This window comes from Myripristis murdjan, chromosome 6, assembly GCF_902150065.1.
Source record: "Myripristis murdjan chromosome 6, fMyrMur1.1, whole genome shotgun sequence".
NCBI lineage: Eukaryota > Metazoa > Chordata > Actinopteri > Holocentriformes > Holocentridae > Myripristis > Myripristis murdjan.
This window is the reverse complement of record NC_043985.1, coordinates 27,604,024-27,621,457: the sequence shown is the minus strand read 5'-3', so window position 1 is coordinate 27,621,457 and position 17,434 is coordinate 27,604,024. Positions and strand designations below refer to the sequence as shown.

Here is a 17,434-nt window from a genome sequence, read left to right as displayed (position 1 = left end):
TTGCTTCTCCTACAACAGACTTCAAGTCACTTCTAATTCCTCCATAATTGTGTGTACATCTGGCTGTGGAGAGGGAGAGGCACGTCCACGTCCATCACCATCTGCCTTACAAGTGACCGGTTGCAATCAGCAATATGGAGTAACACTTTAGAATAACAATCATTAGTAAATCATTTATATGACATTAGTTAATGATGAACAACTCATGAACAAAACATTGATAAACCTGTGTAAATGATTAGTTAATATTGTGTTAATGAAAGAAATGTGTTGTAACTCATCTGTAAATGATTAGTCATTTATGACATTCATGAACACATCATTTATACATGTTTATGTGATGAATTGTTAATAAATGTTATAAATGAGGCCTGTTCCTCATCTGTTATAATGTGTAAATGTATTACTGAATCATTAACAAGTCATTTACAAGTGCTTTTGCAACCCCTAAACTGAACTGTAGATGTTTCATAATGCATCAGCTCAACAAACGAAGCTTGATATTATGCTCATGCGTAGACGCTTTAGATATCTTTCTCAATTGTCTCACACATGCTAATTCATATCTTCCCTTACCGTCACTGTCTGGGACTGTTAGTTGAGCCAGATCAGGTGTTCTCACCACCTGGTCATGTCTGTCCAATAGCACAGCAACACACCTCCTTTGTCAGCTTTTCATCTTATCGCAGCAATTATCAGTTATAAACCACAATATTTTCTACAGTCACTTGGCTCTCCTGATTGACATGTGACACTGTGGTTTATGCAGTGTAAAGTCGTAGGTAAGTGTGATCAATCGGTTACAAACGGTGACAGTGAGCTATGTTCCAGCATGGACGGGCTGCTGGTACTGGTGGTCTCTACTGGGCAGGGTGGTGGTGACGCGATGGAGGGCGGCTGTGCAGGTAGAGATGGCACACCCAGCACACACACAGACTGAGAGACACAGGGAAACACAACAGCAAGACTGCAATCGCCACAATATCAGTAACACACCCATTTTTAAACTCAGTGTATTCACTGAAGTTTGAAATTACTACAGAATAATCAATAGGAATTCATGAAATTCAATTCATTAAAAAATAGCAGCATCACATGATTGTGGAGATAAATGCAGGGATGAAATAATGCACAAAATATGACAACTCTGTCTGTGTTAGAGGCACTTTAATCCTTTTCTCTTCACTTGGTTTACAATTCCTGGCAGTTTCCATTTAAATGCAATCAGTATAATAGAGCTACAAATACTGTAAAATCAAAATTACTGTTTAGTTGCATCATCTACGGATGTTAAGACTGCTTGACACAAATCCCTTTCTGTTCTGGAGCCCGGCAGTGTTGTAGTCTGTTCAATATCACAGCAACAAAATAATCAATATGACTACATACTCGGGTCAGTGGTTTTGGGTTACTAACACCGAACCATGGATCCGTTTCTTCTTTCTATTTTTGAGCTGAACAGGACAAGTGAGTTTCTAATCATTTAGTGGTAGGATTCCTTTGACCTTCTCCCATGTCTCTTCTAGCAATTTTCACAATTACGCCGTTTTTAGGTCCAAGAAGGGCAGCACTCGTCAACTCAAGAGGAACCTGTATCAAGGAAAAGAACAACATATTGAATAACTGCATATGTGAACAGATAAAAGTTGTGTATTGTATTGTGTATTGACTTCAGTTGTTTAATTTGAAATCTGAGAATTTTATTCTTATCAGTTATGTAATAAAACCCAATATAGTACATTACACAGACAAGAAATAAAATATACATTGTTTTATTTAATTACTGAGACGCGTTACCTTGGCACAGTTATTACACTAACTGTGAAATGGCACTGTATTGGTGGTTTACTAGACAGAAAGGAATTTCTCTTTCACACAGTCACACAGTACTGCAGCTGACTTGGTGGACTCAAGATTTGAATGCATGTGCAGCCACACCTGCCCTGCACTGTTTCATTAACCCTGCCCCTTGCATTGCCTGTCCTCATGTTGCTTCATCCTCTCCTCTGTTGCCTCCAGTTTTGTGTCCCTCACCTTCCCCAGGTGTGTCCAGTTTGCTTATCTGTTCAGATTATATCAAAATCTCTTCTGAGTCTAGTTCTTTGATGGTTCATTGTGTTTGCCAGCTTGTTTTGCCTGCATGTACTCATGTTCCTGAGTTCCTGTGTCCTAAGTTCCTGTGTTGACCTGCCTCCCGCAATAAAGACTCTGCGCTTCAGTTGAGCTTGTCACTTTTCTCCTGCATTTGGGTGCTGCTCTGCCCCTCCTAGCAGGGAACTGGGCTATAGGAATGATCCTGACCAATGTCTGGTAAAAATAAGAAACTGAAGAAGGGCTATCATCATGTTTTTAGTGCTCAAAGTGTGACACAGGCAACCCACCTTGGTCTCTGAGCAGGTCACAACGTTGAACCTGCGGAACAACTGCACAAGTGCCATCTTCATCTCCAGCTGGGCAAGCCTCATCCCCACACAGTTACGGGGGCCGGCCCCAAATGGCAGGTAGACACACGGATGCCGGTTGGCCTTGGCTTCTGGCGTGAACCTGTCGATGAACCCAAAGTTTTATTTTGAGATTGTTTAGAAGCAGTCAAGGTCATGTCCTGTTCTCGGTGCACAGAAACAGTTTTAAAATGTTAGATCTCATTTTCATGTTGTGGCACCTGAAATCAAACAGTACATTGAAAACTGGCACCATTACAACAAACGCCTTATTGACAGGCTGAGCTGGTCTGTGTGCTTCACGCTGGCACTTCAACACAACAGAGAAATCAAACTTTTTTTTAAAACATGGAAATAGATAGATACATACAGTCTTATTGTCCCGCGGGAAATTTATTTTCACAGTCTGTACAATACAGAAAAATGCAGATAACCTTACCACAACTTACAGATATACATACAGACAACCTCCATTGCCCCAGTGTCCTAACACATACACGTGTCACACACTGAGATAAATCTGGGTCTACACTGGATCAGCAAGGCAGTTTGTTTACCGCTGCTACGTCAGAAAGGACAAAACTTCTGCCAAAGTTCAATGAGGAGAATTGAAGCGAAGGTTTCAGGTGATTCCAGATGTTGTGAAGGAGACATGCCACAGCACCCTCTGTCCCCTGTTTTGTCCTATAAGCAAACTATGGGTCCGGCTGTTGTCTGACAGCTGGCAGGATGGTGCGCAGTATCACTTTTGAGAGAATAAGACAATGTGCTATGTTTCCACATAGCAATTGAATCATGACATACAAACTGTTTCTCCAGATTGCCTCAATGTTGGCATAACCCTTTGGGGCTGTCAGTATTGCGTGTGTCCCATGTCTGCATGCGCAGCATTGAAGGCTTTCTTGTTCAGTCCTTTAAATCCAAGCATAAAAGTGACCTTTTTGCCTTAACCTACAATTAGTTGCCTTTCAACTGAGTACTCCATATTGCTTAGTGTTGTTGGTTTTCTTTCGATGAGTTAACCCAAACAGTGACCTGCCGCTGAGATTATAGATCATAGATGAGGTCACCGCGGCCATGTTATGGTAAAGCACCATGACTTATGCAGCACACTCTTGGGATTAGTCCATCTATATTACAAGGAATTGGACAAGGGAGTAACAGGATAGCCAGAGCCGTAGAACGTAGCACCAGGAAACACAGGCGTGAAAAGGCTAGGCTCCATGCCATTTCAGGATTTACCCTTTTTGTGGATTTGCTCTTTATATCCAGTGTGCACAAAGGTGCTGAAGGAAAAAGGGGTGCGGAACTACATTCACATTGTACCTACATGTGCAAGGTGAGGACATAGGTGTGGCCATCCTCAGAAGAAGGGTGGCAAAGAAAATTTTGCTAGATATATAAAATATGAGTACAAGACTTTCACCAGAAAACATAACACAGTGAAACAATACGCTTTATTCAGATTTATTTGAATGAAACGTTTATAATTTGTCAACAAATACAGCTCAGCAATCTGCAAGACTTAGATAAAAATGAAACACACGTATGCAGATAAGAAAAGTAGGTAGTTCTTTTCAACTGTATAGACAGCCTCTTACCTCTCAGGGATGAACTTCTCAGGCTCGGGCCAGTATTCTGGGTCACGGTGTAGGTAGCTTGCTGCGATCTCCAGATATGCTCCTTTAGGGAGGAGCTGGCCGTTCACTACACACTCTTTATCAATAGTTCGGGCAAACCTGTGTGGGACAAAATAACAGTGGCAAAAAAAAGGATCCTGCATGCTCTTTATACCTTAATACATTTTTCTTTTATTCTCTCTGACAAGAACTGATAATTATCTCACTTTGATTTCTTGTTCAACAGGATTATGTGCATGCCATCAGTCAGTTTGATAATAACTGACAATCACTGTGAAAGAGAGGGAACTGCACTATGCTGTATTAACTATAAGTCAGCACTGGGATTACACCAACTAGTATACCACATCACTTGGGGAAATTGATATATAAAAAGAAGAGAAGAAAAACATCATGAATGTGTTTACAGTACCTGAATCCAGGTGAGTAGAGCCGTAATGCTTCAGATATAACCATGTCTAAATACTTCAGCTCCTGGACACTGAAGTAATCTGGTGACTCCTACAAAAAGATGGGAAAACGCATTGCATCAATGTATCAGTAAAACACCTACCAATAAAAACGAAAAGGTTCCTATCAAAGCCATGAGCTGCAGTACCCCACACTGCCTGTGGAGAGCAGTAATATATCATATTACATTGATGTGTAGCTGATCCTTCAGCCTACAAGCACCTGCACAGGCAGAAAAGAAGAGCTCTGGCCAACTCTTAATGACTGCTGTGTGCTCAATCTGAACTACTGACAATAAATAATTTTAAATTCACACACACACACACACACACACACACACACACACAGATAACACTGCAAAAGCATTTTCATTTTCAGTTAGAAAAATTAACTTATGTTTGATTATGACATTAGAAGTAGCATTTGCTGCAAGTCATAACTCACATCATTTCCACACCAAAGCAAGCACCGGCACACTGGTCAAGATATAAATGCATTGCACATTTCACTGCCAATAGGTTCTCTGCTTCAGTGGATAAAGCTCTGCACTGCTGCCCACCACTAAGCCTGTTCTTGGCTTAAGTGATATAGCCAGCGAAGTGATATAACACAAAGAATTGGTGGAAGAGACGGACAGACACCCATTAAAAATAAAGGGAGACATCCAGATCTGGACAGAGGAGGGTGGCTTTCAAAGTTCATTCTCCCTCAGCAAAAATGCACAATATATATTACAAGTATTACCGGTCTGATAAGTGTGCTCTGTATGCCACTACATCCTTGCACAGAATGCAGCCAAGCAGCAATAACCAAGGCAGCTGGTGCGGCACAAAAGCCTGGAACATTAGGTTTCCTCGAGTTAGATCCCTGTTGTTTGCATGTCTGTTCTAAAAAGTTTAATTCCTGGTCCATAATACAATATGCTCATGGGATTCTGTTTGACAAGTTGTTTTTTTTTTTTTTAAAGCTCAATGTCCTAGTTATTGCTGAACAAATTATATATATTTTTAATCTCTCTATTTCTACTGGAGTTATCCCTCAGGTCTGGAAATCTGCACATGTAGTCCCATTGCATACGGGTGGTGATAAAAATGATTTTAATAACTATCAGTCATTTTACAAACTGTTCTTTCTTGCTAAAATCCTCAAGTCATTTGTTAATAATCAGCTCAAATCATTCCTCTCAAGAAACTCTGAAAAAAATAATGTTATTATATCAGCTGTTGACAAAAAGAAATATTGTGCTGCCCTCTTGGCTTATGTAACAAAAACATTTGACATTGTTGATCATGCTGTGCTACAGGGGGTAAGTGATATTGGTTTTGATCATAACTCCTATAAATGGCAGGTGTGGAGGTGGGGAGGGAACCTGGAGAACTGCAGAAAAGAACAAGTAAAATCACACTTTTATAGTCGCATCTCTGAGGCTGAAATGAATGAAATTTTGAGTATTGTTTGGTTAGAGATGGGGCTCACATCTTCTGGGCTATAAAGCATGTTTCATAGTCTGCAGCATTTTGCTGATTGAAAAACAATTGCTCATAATGGCATGCAGAAAATCACATCTTTAATATGCTTTATTCCAGCAAACTGCACCTACGTGTGACGCACTTACTAACTATGAGTTGGAGAGAGTTACCTAGTGTGTTCCTATCTTAGGCTACTAATGAAGAGACTAGTTGAGGAGGAATGGACAGGTGTATGTCTCTTGCCACCAGAGGACACTGAGAGCTTGAAATGAAACATGAAGACCCCACTTCTCCTCATCCACCAGTCTCCAATACCATTCCGCCACTGGGTGTCAGCATTTGCTATGTAGCTGATTGAGGTCAGAAAACAATATTCCAAAACTGGTGCAAAGTGATACATGAATGCATCCTTTGACCCCCTTCTACCCTTTTCAAGATTACTCAGGAACACTTGTGGAGTTCATCAAAGACTCGCAGACAAGTTCATGTATTTATATAGTGCCAGTGAAAAAGGGATCCACCACCTGGACAGCTCAGTGAACAGTACAGCCCGGGACAATCAATCAAATAGACAATGAAAATGACACGTGAGGAGAGAAAAAGAGGATGCAATGAAGAGACAAACCCACAGCTAACACAAATGTCCACAGAAACAAGGGCAGGGCCTGTGTCCACTGACCTTTTCAGACAGTCCAAATCCTTACACATTCGACCAGAGCATAGTCAGCAAGATAAACAAAGTCTGTACTTTAACTATTTGAGGGGTGCCTGACTCACTTACTGACTAATGTAGCAAAAGCAAATGAGATGTAGTAGACAAACCAAAATATAACACACTCACATGTCTACAGTAGAATTGGTCCACCTCGTCCTGTACTTTGCGCTGACATTCAGGGTGGAGCGCCAGCAGGTAGCAGGTGAAGGCCAGTGTGCTGCTGGTGGTTTCATAGCCTGCCAGCAGGAACACCAAAGCCTGGCCCACAATTTCATCATCTGTGATTGTCCTCTTCTGTGAAGATTTGGCGGATGACGCCTGTGGCTGATGGCAGTCCTGCTCAGAGACCGACTGGTCTGTTTGTTGGTTTCCATGACCGACCTCATTGGCGTGGTTTCCCATGTCAAATTGATCCATAGACACACACTCATTGCTGTTTCGCGCGTCCAACATCAGCTGGAGGAAGTCTCGACGTCTCTACATGCAAAAATAAATAAATAAATAAAAAAATAAACAAATGAATGAAATAAAACAAAACAAAACACCCAGAAACAAAGAATAGACACACATGTTGGCACACTGATCAGTTCGATCAGTCTGAAGTGCTTCAGTAAACACCTGTTCAGGAGGCTGCTCATCTCTCTCCTTGATAATCCTCTGAATGCAGTTGATGAAGAAACTGTCCATCTCCGCTCGTGATTTGTTGGGGAAGAGACTCAGCAGAGGAACCTTCAGGAAAGGAAAAGCAACTGGAGACACAAACCGTCTTTGTGTTAGTCTCACCTGAATCTAAAACAAACCTCCTGTCAGAGCTGCATGACACAGTGGATCCAGTGTGCAATGGTATCAACATGGTACGATAACTAAATGTGCTTTTTTTGTTACATTTAAAAGATACTTTCTGATAAATACTGATGACAACATTCCTGTATACATGTAATACAAACTGACCAACAAGGAGCATGAGGGGGTTGAAGGCAGGGGCTATAAAGTACTTCTTAGCAAAATGAACAAAACGGTCATCTGGGTTGCTTTGAGAATCCAGTTGGATGCCATATGCCACAGTGGCAATAACATCCATGGTAAAGCAATTAAAACACCTGTAAATACACAAACACACACACACACACACACACACACACACACACAGCCAGTCAAGTCATTACAGCAGAAGCATGGCGCTAAAGAACAGTAAATAGAATATACTTTGTATGTCATGCAACAATTTATAAAGATATAGCAAGCATGGGAAAAAATGCAGGAAAAAAATAGCATGAACATGCATTTGATAATAGATACATGCATGAAACCTACAGGGAGGGTTATTAAATCCATAAATAGTAAATAAACAAATAACATGACGCAATAGTTAGAAACTTTTATATATGACATGTAAAAAAATGAGACTGCAGTCTATGGTAATTTGATATAAGACTGAATAAAAGAAAAACTAGGCAGACGGGACAGTAGAAACGTGTTTTGCCATTACCTGTGGATATCAAAGGCCTCTCCTGACTTTGCATGTGCATTCAAGATGTTCATAAGGGTATTAATAGTTGTATTGATGAGGGGAACCATCTGTACACGGACAGAGAGATAGTGACAAATGCAATCACAGCCGAGGTTTTCTAAGAATGGATTACATTTTACCCTTTTTCAGATACAGCAGTGTTTAACAATGAAACCTTGATCACAGATAAATCCTTACAAACTCCCTCTTAGCACAATATGACAGAATACTCTACAAGAAGGCAGAGGATAAAAAACAAATGTGTTTTGTTTTTTTTGTTGTTTGTTTAGGACAGCCCAATACTGGAAAAACTGGACATGACAGAATGTGGGTTTGGGCTGTAAGGATCAGCTTGTCTCTCCAACTCCAGCCGCTGTCTGAGGCAAAGCTGTGGTGTAAATGACCTTTAATATGGCCCAGCATCTCCCTACAATTGTCCTTTTCTTGTGTATTTACCTCATAATTATTTCCTCAAAGTTAGTTGATTGTTTATTACGTTATGCTGGATATCAAGGTTAGCGCTCTTATTTTGAAGAGATTTCCACCGGAAGTAAGAATATTCGGTGTAAATTGTAAACAAAGATTGACTGTCTGCACGGCAAAAACGTACTTTTCTGTACATGAAATGCCGCTGTTTTGTTCATTTAGCACCTGGTTGATAAGGGCACAAGGTTTGTCATGATTCCATCTCAACTTGTGTGTAATGTTGATTTATCCCTGCTTGTATAGATAAATGCTGCAGTATGTGTTTGTTTGTTTACTATAACCACTATTTACAATGTTTAAAATGTATGTGTGACATAATAGTGACTGCATAAGTAGTTTATTCAAGTTAAAAACCTTTATCTATGGCAGTCTATTATGAGGTTGTCATAAGGTTAAAAAAAGGTCAAAAATTCATAAATGGTCATATTTCATTCCTTAGACTCAGATTTGTGTCTTTGTTAGAGATTAAAAATGTGATTTTATTTCATTTCATTTTATTTTATAATTTTGTAAGTCTATGGCAAAAATAGTAATAGCCTTTCTTTTATTATCTTTTGTAGCTCTTACGGTGTGTAAGGAATTCATGTAGCTAAGGTGTCTGTTGCATCAAAATAAAACACTATGAACCATCAGTTGGAGAGTATCATTCAGACCATCAGTCAACCAGGGATGCTACATGTGGACTTAAAGATACAGACACAACAAAAAAAACTAAAGCCGCAAAATCAATTAAAAACCCTTTAAAGTCAGCACCATCACTGAGGTCATTACCAACGAGGGAAGATGCCTGATGATGACGGATCAAACAAGATCTAATTCATTCATTCATTCATTAATGGGGAGCTCTCATGCAAGCATGGTAAATGTAACATAATGAAAGTGGATCCAGAGAGTCAGGCAGACATCAAGTGCAGCGTCTCTGCAGAAACATCAAAACTTGATATGGACAGAAACTATGAATATGAAGCATGAATACAACATCAAAGGCAACTCATCGCCAGCACGGAGCACTGGCTGCTTTTCAAAGGAGACCAGAACACATGGACATGTTTGGGCTCACAGAGGACAGCTGCTTTAGCTTTCAGCTGGGTTAGTCCCACACACTGTAGGTGTCAGTGTGGTTCTAGAAATGAGCAGAGCAAGACCTGACCCAAGATAAAGCATGGTGAAATTGCCATAGAGTTACCATCACGATACTTGCAAAAGCACAAAGATTCCAACTACAGTTACACAGTTTGCACAACAACCACTTATGCAAATTGCTGCCCACACTCCTTTTAAATGGTTTGCTCTGCCTTTGCTCCACCCTTGCCGCTACTCAATTCATTTTGGAGCAATTCAGTCCCAATGAGGGTTTTAATAAACCAAACTTGGTGGATGTATTATACAGCATACAACAGCAAATACTTCAAGCAGCAAAGAAAAAAAGTTGAGTGAGAACAGGAAGTGAGATAAACTGATGCTAAAGGAGTGAAAAAAGGAAGTGAACGTGCAAAAATGAGATGTAAAAAAAATCAAACAAGAAAACAGGAAAATATGCTGGCTGAGTTGAGGAGGGAGAGAAAGCAAGAGGAGATGTGAAAGAGGGCAGGGAGGAGGCAGAAGTCACTCACTTCTTTCAACTTGGCACCGCTGAACGATGGAGTGAGGATGCCGCGGACTCTCTTCCAGTGTTCGTCTCTAAGCAGCTGCAGACCGTCACTCACGGGCTTGGTGTGATTGATAACATACTGCATGAAATCAGATGATGGGCACATAAAGCATCTGTCAGAATTACCCTGTATTACAAGCCTCACTCTGATGTTGTTCTGGTGATGATGTACAAAGACAACCCTTTATAGTATACACAATATAAAGTTATTCATTAGTTTGAGAAATCAGAAATTGAGAAATTTCACTTTAATGGTGAACCATTTTCATTTTATGTCAGCAACTGCACATCACTCTGCCAAGATGACATTCACAGCATCTGCCTTCTGACTTTCATGGCTGGCTGTCATGTCAAAAGTACCCGTCAGTTTTGCTTCACACTTGATAGAGCTGTGTGACCTGATAACTAACTGCCTGAGCTCTACAGTGATTCCAAAGTATATTGATTTCCCCCCCCCATCCCCCTTTGACATTTCACAGGCCCTGTGCAGCACAGAGCCAATACAGAGGATCGTGAAAGCGAGGGTGGCCTTGTGACCTTTGAACCCTCGCTGACGCATGTGTCAGCCCATCATTAGCTGTGACTGTGGCATCCTGGGATACCTTGCCATATCCTTCAGTGCACTACCCTGATCTACTCTCCTCTTCTCTCTGCTCTGCTTCGTTCTCCTCTGCTGGGCTCCTCTCTGCATTATCCTCTTTTCATCTGCACCGTCCTGCTATACTCTAATCTGCTTCTCTTTCCTGTCTCTACTGTTGTGTCCGTTGGTTCTACACTGTTCTCGCTTCTTCTCTATTTTTCCTCCATTTTGTTCTGTAACTCTATTCTTCTCTGCTTCACTCCACTCTCCTTTTCCTCCGTCCTCCTCTCCTCTGCCCTGCACTGCCCTGCTTTGCTCCTTCACGCTCTGTTCTCTCTCGCCCTCCTCTGCCCTGCTCTGCCGTACACCACTCCCCTGTATTGGGTTCAACTGTGGGATCTGAGGATGAGGAGGGCACACTCTGCCACTGCCACAAAAGCCCTGAAGACCATTCTCCTGAAATCACAGAGCGTGAACTTGTACAGAACACACACACACCATCCTCCCACAAAGCACGGAACACACACACAGTCAATCCTGCCTCCCTTCGATCGAGAACTTTTGAGTGGCTTCCATTTGGAAATGTAAGGGCAAATAAGGCAGAGCTCCTTATTTGCTTCAGGGCTTTTCAATGAAATTCATTACTGAAAGGAGGACATTTAGGCAGCATTCAAATCCAATGGCTCTATGAGGTTTGGAAACCTGGTGAACAGGTTACTTCAAGGATCATATAAAGATCATATCAAGCCTTTTTGTCATTTTAGGTTTTGTTTTACCACATTATTTCTTATTTATTTTTTCCCAGATGGGAAGCGGGGGTCACCGTATTGATCTGTCAGCAATTAGGTCCAGCAGCACAGATCTCAGCATCTATTTGGTGGAATGGCATGAAATTTTGTGCAAACATTCACATTTGCTTGAGGAAATTATGATGACCCTTTGGCCTTCCCAGCAGGCTCAGCAAGGCATCTGCCCTCAAGCTTGTTTTACCGAATTTCGTGGCCATGGTTTAAAAATTACTTTGTATTTACATAATATTTTCTGTTTCCTGTGTACGTGTGTGTGTGTGTGTGTGTGTGCTCTCTGTTTAATCTGCTCACCTGTCTGTTAGGGAATGTGCTGAACTCCTTGATCGTCACTTGTCTGAGAATGTCAGGGTCTGCCACTACCACCACTGGCATCCGGCCCAAATAGTAGCTGAAATACAACAAGCATGCATATTAAGCTTTAACCACTATGGGTTTCTGAGTACCAGTAACAATATATAGTGCATATAATTGTTGTGTTGTTGTTGTTTATATTGGTTTATTTTTATATGTTGGGTAATTTCTGTATCTGAACCCACAACATCACAGTTCAGTGGCCACCAAATAGACCACCGAACCACCTTGATGTGTGAGCTTTGCATACCCTATAAGAGTAATAAAAAACTGAAATATACTTAAAAACACTCTAACATTGTATATACTATAGAATACCTATAGATCTTTCACCTTTGAACCTTTGCATTGACTATATGTATAACGAAATATACATGCAAAATACAGTATCTAGAATAGAATATGTATATATCATTTAATAGCATAATCACCTACGGGGATCCAAAATATTTTTTTTAAATGAGCTAAAAACTCCAATCATGCTGAAATTGTCACAATGTCTGTCACAGTGTTACTCAAGATGCATTTTCATACCTGACTAATATTCTTGCTAAACTACTTGATATAAAAGGATTCAGTTAAAAGAAATTATATACATTCATACACTCAGGTTTTTTTTATGCTTTTTTTTTTTTTTTTTTTTTTTTTTTTTTAGCATGTATTCATCTAACCTTGCATCGTGGGAGACTCAAAATCAGTGAGATGTTGCATAAACCAGTTTGTGTGTGATGGAATGTTAATGTAGGAAGGTCTCGTTTACTTACCCACACACTCTTCCATGTTTATTTATAAGATCAAAAGTTGTTTCCATAACACCCTGAAAATAAATAAACACACACACACACACACACACACACACACACACACACACACCAAATAAGAATATCAGACATCAGAAGGTAACTGCATAAAATAAATGAATAATCGAGAGAACGAGAAGAGAAAGAGAAAGAGAAGAGGATAAAACAAGTTAAGAGAACTGTGTGTGTTGATCGCCAATTTGATTGATCGAGAGATGGATAGATATCAAACCTTCCTCAGACAAATCTTACCTGGTGAAACATGAACATGTTGCCAAAGAACGGTAATGGCTTGGGATGTTTGATTCCACATCGAGAGAGGGCCGAAAAGGGGGAAACTGAATACCTAGAAAAGCGACAGAGAGAGAGAGAGAAAGAGAGAGCATAGGTGTCTTGGTGAATGAAAAATAAAAGCCAATAGAATAAAGAATTCCAACTAAGATCACCACATCTAATCTCCTGGATATGCCGCCTTAAGCCGCGCCTCACATAAACACACAACATTATGACACTTGAAGGATTTATTTGCTTGGAGAAATGCAAAAATCCCCCAAGACTCCAAAAACCTATGCCATGCATTATTCATATACATCGGCAGAGATTCTGCTGACGTGCAAGTCCTTGGACTCGCGGGGAGGACTTCTGTATGGGACTTTGTTTGAGGGGCATTATGGGATGTGGCAGGACGTTATTCAGTCATGTAATACGCCTCGTCTGTCTGCTGTCTTGCTTAAGAATTCCCCAGAGAGAAGCGTCAGTGGTGGAGCGCAGCAGGGTTGGATGTCTTGACCGATGAAAGACCAATTACTGGATGGGTTTCCTCCCTGTGTGCTGGGAGGGGAGGAAGAGCACGGTGACGGCGTTTACAGACAGCAAATAAAGCTGTTTGACTGAACGCGCACAAAGACACAGACAACCTCAAACACAAGCCTACACGCAAACACACACCCGAGGAGCCAGTCAGTCACACACAAACGCACACGTAAACAGCGGGAAGGTAATATCAGATCACATTTGCTGACAAGTCACACAGGATCAAGGGTATACACATTTCACATCTTACTAAAAAGGACCCCGGCAACTACCAAGACAAGCTATTCAACACAGAACTCCAGCTCCATATCATCCCCAGCCCTCTCTGATGCTAAAATCTAAAATAGCTTTTACCGTCACCACCAACCACTCCATCCCTTAATCTCTTCAAGGAGATCCATTACCATATTAATAATGAGATGTGAGCCGGTCATAGATTAAACCCAGCAGACAGAGAGGCAGTGCCTACGTTACTATCATTGCATTTTAGGCTGTATTTTATCTCTGTATTTCAACACCATTATAAATGAAGACTCCACCTCAATGGGCCCTGGATTCATATGTAGTGGTTAAACACCAAAAAACACAAAAAATGGGTTATTTTCTTTTGTGCTCAACATACACACCCCAGGCATCCATCACTACAAAATAACCCAAGAACCTGTGGGAAACACTGACCAACACGGCCCACAACAATGTAAAGTAATCGTCGGTCTTTTTCCCCTATACAAACAGAAAATTGTAGAATATTATGTTGGCATAAACACAGCATTTGCTATGGGATACTCTCAGCAGGAACGCTCATTAAGTTATTAAGCTGTAAAACCCCAGATATAATGTACCATACAGTTTACTGTTGCCCTATGTCTGACACTAAGCTGCTATTGTGTTCAGTGGATTGCAGTTCTGTGGCTTTGACTGACACAGCGGTTGGCGTCTAACGTGAGTGTAAGCGCCACAGACTGGCTGAGAAACGATGTTTGTTTCCCCGGTTGCAGACACGACTATGTCTGTGAGCATGTGTGAATGAGCAAGCTGGCATAAGGTAACAGGACGTCCTATAAAACCCTGTGTGTCAGTGTGTCCTGTTTTATTGGTCCCAGCTGTTCTGTGGTGAGAACTAATAACTGGTGGATGAACTTTCCAACACAATTCAACTCTTTTTCTCTGTGTGATTAAATGTTTATTATTATTATTATTATTATTATTATTATTATTATTATTATTATTTATTTCTGACTTATCTCCTGAGAGGTTATTCTTTATGGCCCCTAGGTGGCACTGCACGCTCCGTCCCATTCTCGTAAATATGATATCTCAGGAATGCACAAAAGTCTGCTTGGACTCCAGAGTGGACTGATTAAATTTTGGAGGTCAGAGGTCAAAGGTCAAGGTCACTTGACCTCACAAAACACATCCCAATTATGACAATTTTCCACAATACAACAACATTATGATGTCCTGACATTTCCCAAAGGTCAAAGGTCCACTTCCCCGTCACATAATAATGTTCTGTAAAAACACTTTTCTGATTGTGCAATGTATTAAATATTAAAAGGTAAAGCAGACGTGTTGTTTTTGAATGCTCTCGGTAACTAAGCTCAAAGCAGAAAGCAGTGTCTCACCAGCAGAGCAGAGCCAGAAAGATGAGGAAGAGACTGAGTGACATGGACAATCCACTGGCCTCAACATGAAACATCTGCAAAAGGTCAGCTATGGCCTCCATGATGGACAAAACACCTCAGAGTCCTCCACGACCACCGCTAGACTGAAGGGATGCTGTAAAGACAGGGGAGGAATTTTATAAACAGGTGAGTATAAGTCACCTGACAGCATGGAAATCTTCTCATGTAAACCACCATTGAAACATCTAGGATTTAAGACTTTCAACAGTTTGTCAAAATCACTTATTTCACCTTTATTTCAGTCTTGACTGAGAGTTTCAACAAGCTCCATACATGCTGAGACAAACTGACCGGGTCTCAGAAACATTAAGTAGGTCAATAAACTCACCCACACACAAACACACCATTAAATAAATGTACAATCGCTTTCATTAAGACAATATGTGGTTGTTTTTCAGCAAATTGCTCATTACAGTCATGGTTATCTCACATGTAACAGTGGCCCAGTAATGAGGCTAGCAGGCCTGAAGGTTAGACACCACCACCTGGGATTATAATACCCAGGAAACCTAAATAAAGGTTAGCATGGGTAATAAAATAATACAAAGGCTTGGATTCTGACTCTGGATGAGCAATTTATTAAACATTAGCCATTAAAAAATCTGGTTTAGAGCAATTTATTCAAAAAAAAAAAAAAAAAAAACAATAAATAAAAAACAAACAATTAAAAAAAAAAACTATAATAATATTCAAGCAAAATTCATGCATGTGGGAATTAATTGTTCTTAACACCTGGGACAAAAGTCTCACAATTACCAACCCTTTATTATAAGAAAAAAATACTTTCATACTCTTACTATTCTATACTATTCTTAAATAAAAACAAATTATATGTTCTATTAAAAATTCAGGTTATGATTCATGTTTACTTTCCCTGCAGTATATTCATGCCATCTGCTGATGAACCAGTTAATTTCTCCTACACACCCTACACACCTACTATAGGCTGAATTATGCTTGTACTGTTAGTGGATCTAATGATTTGACTGGACTGGTTCACACTGATGAAGAAAAAAGTTACAGGCCAGTAATAACATTAATTCAAAAAGTAATGTTGTGGGAGTCTTGAAAAACTGACAATTTGACACCTCAGAATATATGAGAAAAAACAGACATAACAACAACAACATTAAGAATAAGAATAAATCACTTTGTTTACGCAACACTTTTCAAAATAAAGTTACAAAGTGCGCTTCACAGGCCCCCAGTCTCTCTCTCTCTCTCTCTCTCTCTCTCTCTCTCTCTCTCTCTCTCTCTCTCTCTCTCTCTCTCCCTCTCTCCCAGCACTGAGTCTACCTCGCTCGACCACTGAGCGCACTCGGAGTCACGATGATTTTGTTATTGCTGACTGAAAATCTGTGTTGAAAAAAAAATATATACTTTTGCAGGCAGTGTCAGTCAACATATTCACTTACCTTAGTCTGAAACGCCTTGCTCTTCCTCTTACTTTCTCCCTCCCTTCCCCTCGGTGGTCCACCTGCTCTATAGCCTTGACCTCAGCGGGCTGACCGTTTCTTGTTGTGGGTGTGTCGCGGTGTGGGAGCGTGTTTTGGATGCTGCAGCCGCACCCACCCGGCGCGGCTGTGGGCGGGGTGATGGCAGGGTGGCGGACAGGAACTGGAGATGTGCGCCGGCAGGCAATGCACCTCACCTGATTTTTGCTAAGAGATGAAATGTAGACTTTAAAATGTAAGGAGCCAATTTATTTATTTGTTTCACTTTTACCCCCACTTTCTTCTTCGGCGCCCTCTGGTTGCCCTCTGACATGCCCAGGGCTGGTGTCCGGCTCCGGTTCTGTCTGGTGGGAATCCCTTTACAAAATCAGGTTGCAGCTCAACAGCATCCAGGCAGGCAAAACAGCAGAGGCTGTGACAATTACAATTTACAAGAAAAAAAGCCAACAAGCCAACAACCATCCCATAATCTAAGCCCATGTGTAACACTGAATAACAGGGTTTTGTTTTGGGTGTGTGGAACACTGTAATAGACATGTTGCATAATTGCCTAATCCGATCAAGCAACTTGATATATCAG

General features: G+C 40.7%; 1 protein-coding gene across 1 annotated transcript; it reads right to left on the bottom strand.

Moving 5' to 3' along the window:
- Positions 1–1,479: 1,479 nt before the first annotated feature.
- On the bottom strand, positions 1,480–15,469 carry LOC115361010 (thromboxane-A synthase-like). The gene is made up of 13 exons (XM_030054245.1): positions 15,341–15,469; positions 13,155–13,248; positions 12,867–12,919; positions 12,043–12,139; positions 10,325–10,441; positions 8,205–8,293; positions 7,667–7,815; positions 7,334–7,464; positions 6,842–7,192; positions 4,494–4,582; positions 4,043–4,180; positions 2,382–2,544; positions 1,480–1,590 (listed from the first exon to the last, which is right to left on the bottom strand). Exons 1-13 carry the CDS (start codon positions 15,439–15,441, stop codon positions 1,480–1,482), a joined length of 1,683 nt encoding a protein of 560 aa, XP_029910105.1. The 5' UTR covers positions 15,442–15,469.
- Positions 15,470–17,434: the final 1,965 nt, after the last annotated feature.